The 4,476-nt window shown below is 25.8% G+C and overlaps 1 protein-coding gene across 3 annotated transcripts in view; it reads right to left on the reverse strand.

Annotated features, from left to right (window-relative positions):
- Window positions 1–4,476, reverse strand: part of LOC108754362 (potassium voltage-gated channel protein Shaker) — a 53,249-nt gene that overhangs the window by 47,715 nt on the left and 1,058 nt on the right. For all 3 annotated transcript variants that reach the window (XM_018496616.1, XM_018496620.1, XM_018496627.1), the window contains exon 2: window positions 3,461–3,550. In XM_018496616.1, the coding sequence (XP_018352118.1) occupies window positions 3,461–3,486 (26 nt within the window). In that variant the 5' untranslated portion in view covers window positions 3,487–3,550. The remainder of the gene's footprint in view (window positions 1–3,460; window positions 3,551–4,476) is intronic.

A 4,476-nucleotide genomic window follows, 5' to 3' on the forward strand; every position in this document is an offset into this window, starting at 1 on the left:
ATATATTGTATATATATATATACACTAAATAAACATTACATAATATTTTAATATTTAAGAATATTCAATATAAAAAATAATTGCACAAAAATTAAAAAACTTTATTGCAATAATTCAAATTATTTTTGAATAGTTTTAAAGCGTATGCACTGCATTAGAGCAAGTGCATGTTTACTTAATTTTACGATTAGCCGTCCTCAATGATAATAGTTGATTTAAGAAGTCATTTAGTTTGTCAAGGAACCCAAGTAAGAAACCAAGAAAGACAGGATATATTAAAATACCTATTGAATCGATTATTATAAACAATTAACCAAACCTATTAATCAAGGTTATTTTTCCTCAAAAAATGCATTGTGCGCGCACATTCTGTATATATCTATATGTGTTTTCAAAGTTGCATTTAAATTCGTAGTCTGTTGAAGTAGATATTTTCATACTGATGCATTTTAACGTTCCACTTACATCAATATGATTGTTGTTCAATCAATTTATTAGAAACGGATAGAACTGGTTATCAATACAATTATCAATCGAATGATAAACATCAAAATTCAATGTCAGTAAAAATAATATTAATTATGAAATATTATGAAATATATACTAATAATGAGATTAATATAAAAGTTTAAAAGCGACACGTATGTGTATGAGCAGTAGGCTTTGATTAATTGATTTATAATTGTATTATGAGTTATTACTGCGCCAAATTATTTTCGACGAAAAATGAAGTCTCGAGCCAAGAGATGTAATTTAAACCACATTTATTTCAGAGAAAGTTTAATTAACATGATGCGCGAGCAAAGTTATAATAATCCTTAAAACTTCGGCAGATCCGTCATTATGTTAATTAGAATGGCCCACTTCGGAAAACGACACGTGGGTGGTTCGAGTGCAGACTTTCTCACAATTTACGCATTGTTACAAAATGACATATAAATTGAATTTCATTAAGTATCGTCAATTACTCATAATAAAAATGTCATCTTGATCTTGTATCAATTCCTTTCAAATAAATTTTTAATTACACACTTATAATTGAAAATCTAATTATATATCCTTATGTTATTCTAACAAAAAGATATTATATTTACAACTTCGACTATTAATATATAATATTTATGTATCTAAATATAATTATGTAAAAATAAAGTTTAAATTCCTTTCTTAATAATTAAAGATATTTAATACTATATGAATAATGTATAATTAGAATTAAAACTAATCAGTAGAAGTATTTATTTTATTAATTGAATTTTCATGTAAGAATTTTATATAATAAAAAATACACTTTCGTAAACCAAATGATAAAAAATAATATTTTTAAAATCTTTATATGATGATTTTTATTAGAAATTTTTGTGACAAAGAAAATAAAATTGTGATAGATGAGACAGCCAAAACAAATGCTTCAATTGATGCGTGTACATATAACACGTGGCAGACAGCTGGTTAGCAACATCGGATAAATATGTCATGTAAACATATGTAAGTGAAGGGAAACATATAAAATCTGCATTTGAATGCACCTGGCTACCATTATCGTCACAGATATGGCTGAGGCATAAAATAGAAAAGCACAAGCACTAACGGATTTCTTATATTTTATTCGAAAATATTCATTTTAATTTATTGTTAGTTTGATGGGATCAGACCACAAAAGTAAAATTAGAAACTGTATCTGTTAACTGATATTCGAAATTAGTAAATACTTATTGTATTATTTCGTAAATGTTAGATTTTTAAAATTTATATATATATATATTTTATTAATAATTTTAATGATAACAACTTTCATTTTTTTTCTTTTCGTTCTATTTCAAAATTCACATTAATCCTTAACCCTCTGCTAGTAACATGGATATTAACTCTTCTGTCAGCAATAGTGGTCTTTTAGAAACTGTGCAATTTTTTTATTGTTCCGGATTAATATAAAAATCTGAAAGTATTCAGATATACTTGTTAAAATTTCAACAAGTTTTTATCATGAAAGTTGGATTGTATTTTACTTATTTTTTGCAGTATCCAATAGTGTCCAATAGTGTTTTTAAAGACCCTAGTTGCCAGAGGAAAGGGTTAATTATTTCGAATTCGAACTTTAGCGTGTCAAAATATTGATCCTTAATTACGCTTTTATTTAAAACATACTAAGCGTGAATATGCATGATAAATAATCTTGTAATCGTAAACAATTAATTTCAGTTGAGATATCCAGATATGTAATGTCTGTTTATAATAATACCGAGATAATAATAATCCAAGGTAATAGAATATTTAGTCGGATTATTAATTCAAATTATTAATATATTTTTAAATTAAAAATTTAATACATGTTTTATAATATGATCAAATTTAAAATAATAGAATATAAATTTAGAAAGTGATTGTATAAAGATAAAAAAAATTCAAAAATTTAATTTAAAAATATTGTAATTAAAATTCTAATATATCAAAATATAAGATTCTAAAAAAGATAAAAAATATATACGTTCTTATCTTAAAATATATACGTTTTCATTTAAAAATTAACTTAAAAATTTGTTAAATTCTGAAACGCAATAAAAATAATAAATATTTATATAACTTAAGCTTTTTGTATCTTAATCTTCATTTATGAGAAGGATCTAAAGATTTTTTAAAACAGATTATAGTTCTTTTTTTGCATTATATTGTTTAACTTTCGCTGAACTATTTAATGGTTAATGCTTTGGTCTTCGTTTTTAGTAAAATACAAGATAAATTAATACAACGGAAAAATTGCATGACGTCAAGTGATAACTGGAAAATCGTTTATCATGTGGACTTTTTACGCCTTGCATCATATACAATATTGTAGGCAGGGCGGATCCCAGGAGTATTGCCCCACCCGTCAACACAAACTCTCTTAAAAACACGTTTCAAAATCGCATTATTAAAAGCAGAAGATTGTAACATTCAATGAAATTATTTAAATAGTTATTAGTCACAAGCACGAAAACATTAAAACTCTTAAAAAGCTTGCAAGTTTCTTGGAAAAATAACATAAAAAAATAAGATTTTTATAACGTATTGAATAAAATTTTGCGAAGATTAGACCGTTTCTAATTTAATGATCTATAGCTTCTATAATTATTTGATTTTCTTCTAAACATCCTACATGTGAACCAATTTATAATACACACATACAAAATTAAATCTTTTAAGTTAAATATAATTTCTTTTTGGAGAACAGCCATATTTAACATTAAATGCGCACCGAAAAAGGGCCCAAAAGAGAATCAATGGGCAGGAAGATGAATATTACGGGAAAGGAAATAATAACAGGAAAATCAAGCTACCAATACGTATAATACATACGTTTCTTCGTTCGATCGTGTATGTCTCTGTGTTTTAAGTGTGTATGTGTGTCCGTGTGTGCGTACGTGTGTGTTGTATAACCGCATGTATAGCTGTGTGTGTCGGGATTCTATGATGGACTCACCCGCCAGCAACCAGGATCATCTGCATGTTGCATGGAGGCGGCCTCTTTGTTGTTTTTTCGCAGAGGGGTCAATCCGGAGCGGTGGGTCCTCTAGTTTGGCATGCGGTGACAGAATAGAGCTATAGAGTATAGGTAACTAGAGAAATAACAAGAGGAATAGAAGGTCACTGCCTTGTTCGAAGTTCGAATTCACACATTGATTCGACAAGTATTGTTCTTTATATTTATCGAAATATTTTCTCTTATAATTATATCCATAACAACTGAATTCAGTATAGCAAATTTTTTTAAATTTAAATATGTTTCTAAACATTTATATACAGTAGTACATACAATATAACAGATGTTAATTTGATTTTAGTACTAACCAATATCAATTTATAATTACTTCGAACAAGGTCAAAAGAAGGAAAACGATAGAGTAATAAGAAGAAGATTTAAAAGTAGTTTTCTAAAACGAACTAGCACAATAAAAGACGAAGAGACAGAATAGAAGTTAGATAAAAAGTTAAATAGTAAGAAAAGTAATAAGAGGAATCAATAGAGAGAAGTATACATATGTATAAACAGAATAATTTGGAATTATACTATCTAAAGTTTTGGTGACGTATTTAATCTAATTGAAAAAAATTAGCTAATCAACAGAAATTAATTAAAATTGCATTTTACTCAAATAGATAATAAAGTTTTATAAGTCTCTGTACAAAGTATTCTATTGAATGTTTAATAAATACTTTTTTTTATATACAGAATATTTCAAGAAGAGAAAGATTGGTAAGATAATATTCAAAATTAAAAAGTTCTGATAAGCAAAGTTTCACAACATAAATAAAGAGAAGTTCTTTTATAATTAATTTACACAACAATTTTTGCTTTTAACTGATGTTGTATTAACAATTGTTTTTAGTAGAATATTTAAGAGATGCACATTTAATTAAAAATACTAAATTTAAATAATAATTAAATATTTAAAATAAAACAATTTGAATATATTTGTATAACTAAGTTAAAAAAAA

Source organism: Trachymyrmex septentrionalis, unplaced genomic scaffold (genome assembly GCF_001594115.1).
Source record: "Trachymyrmex septentrionalis isolate Tsep2-gDNA-1 unplaced genomic scaffold, Tsep1.0 scaffold118, whole genome shotgun sequence".
NCBI classification, from domain to species: domain Eukaryota; kingdom Metazoa; phylum Arthropoda; class Insecta; order Hymenoptera; family Formicidae; genus Trachymyrmex; species Trachymyrmex septentrionalis.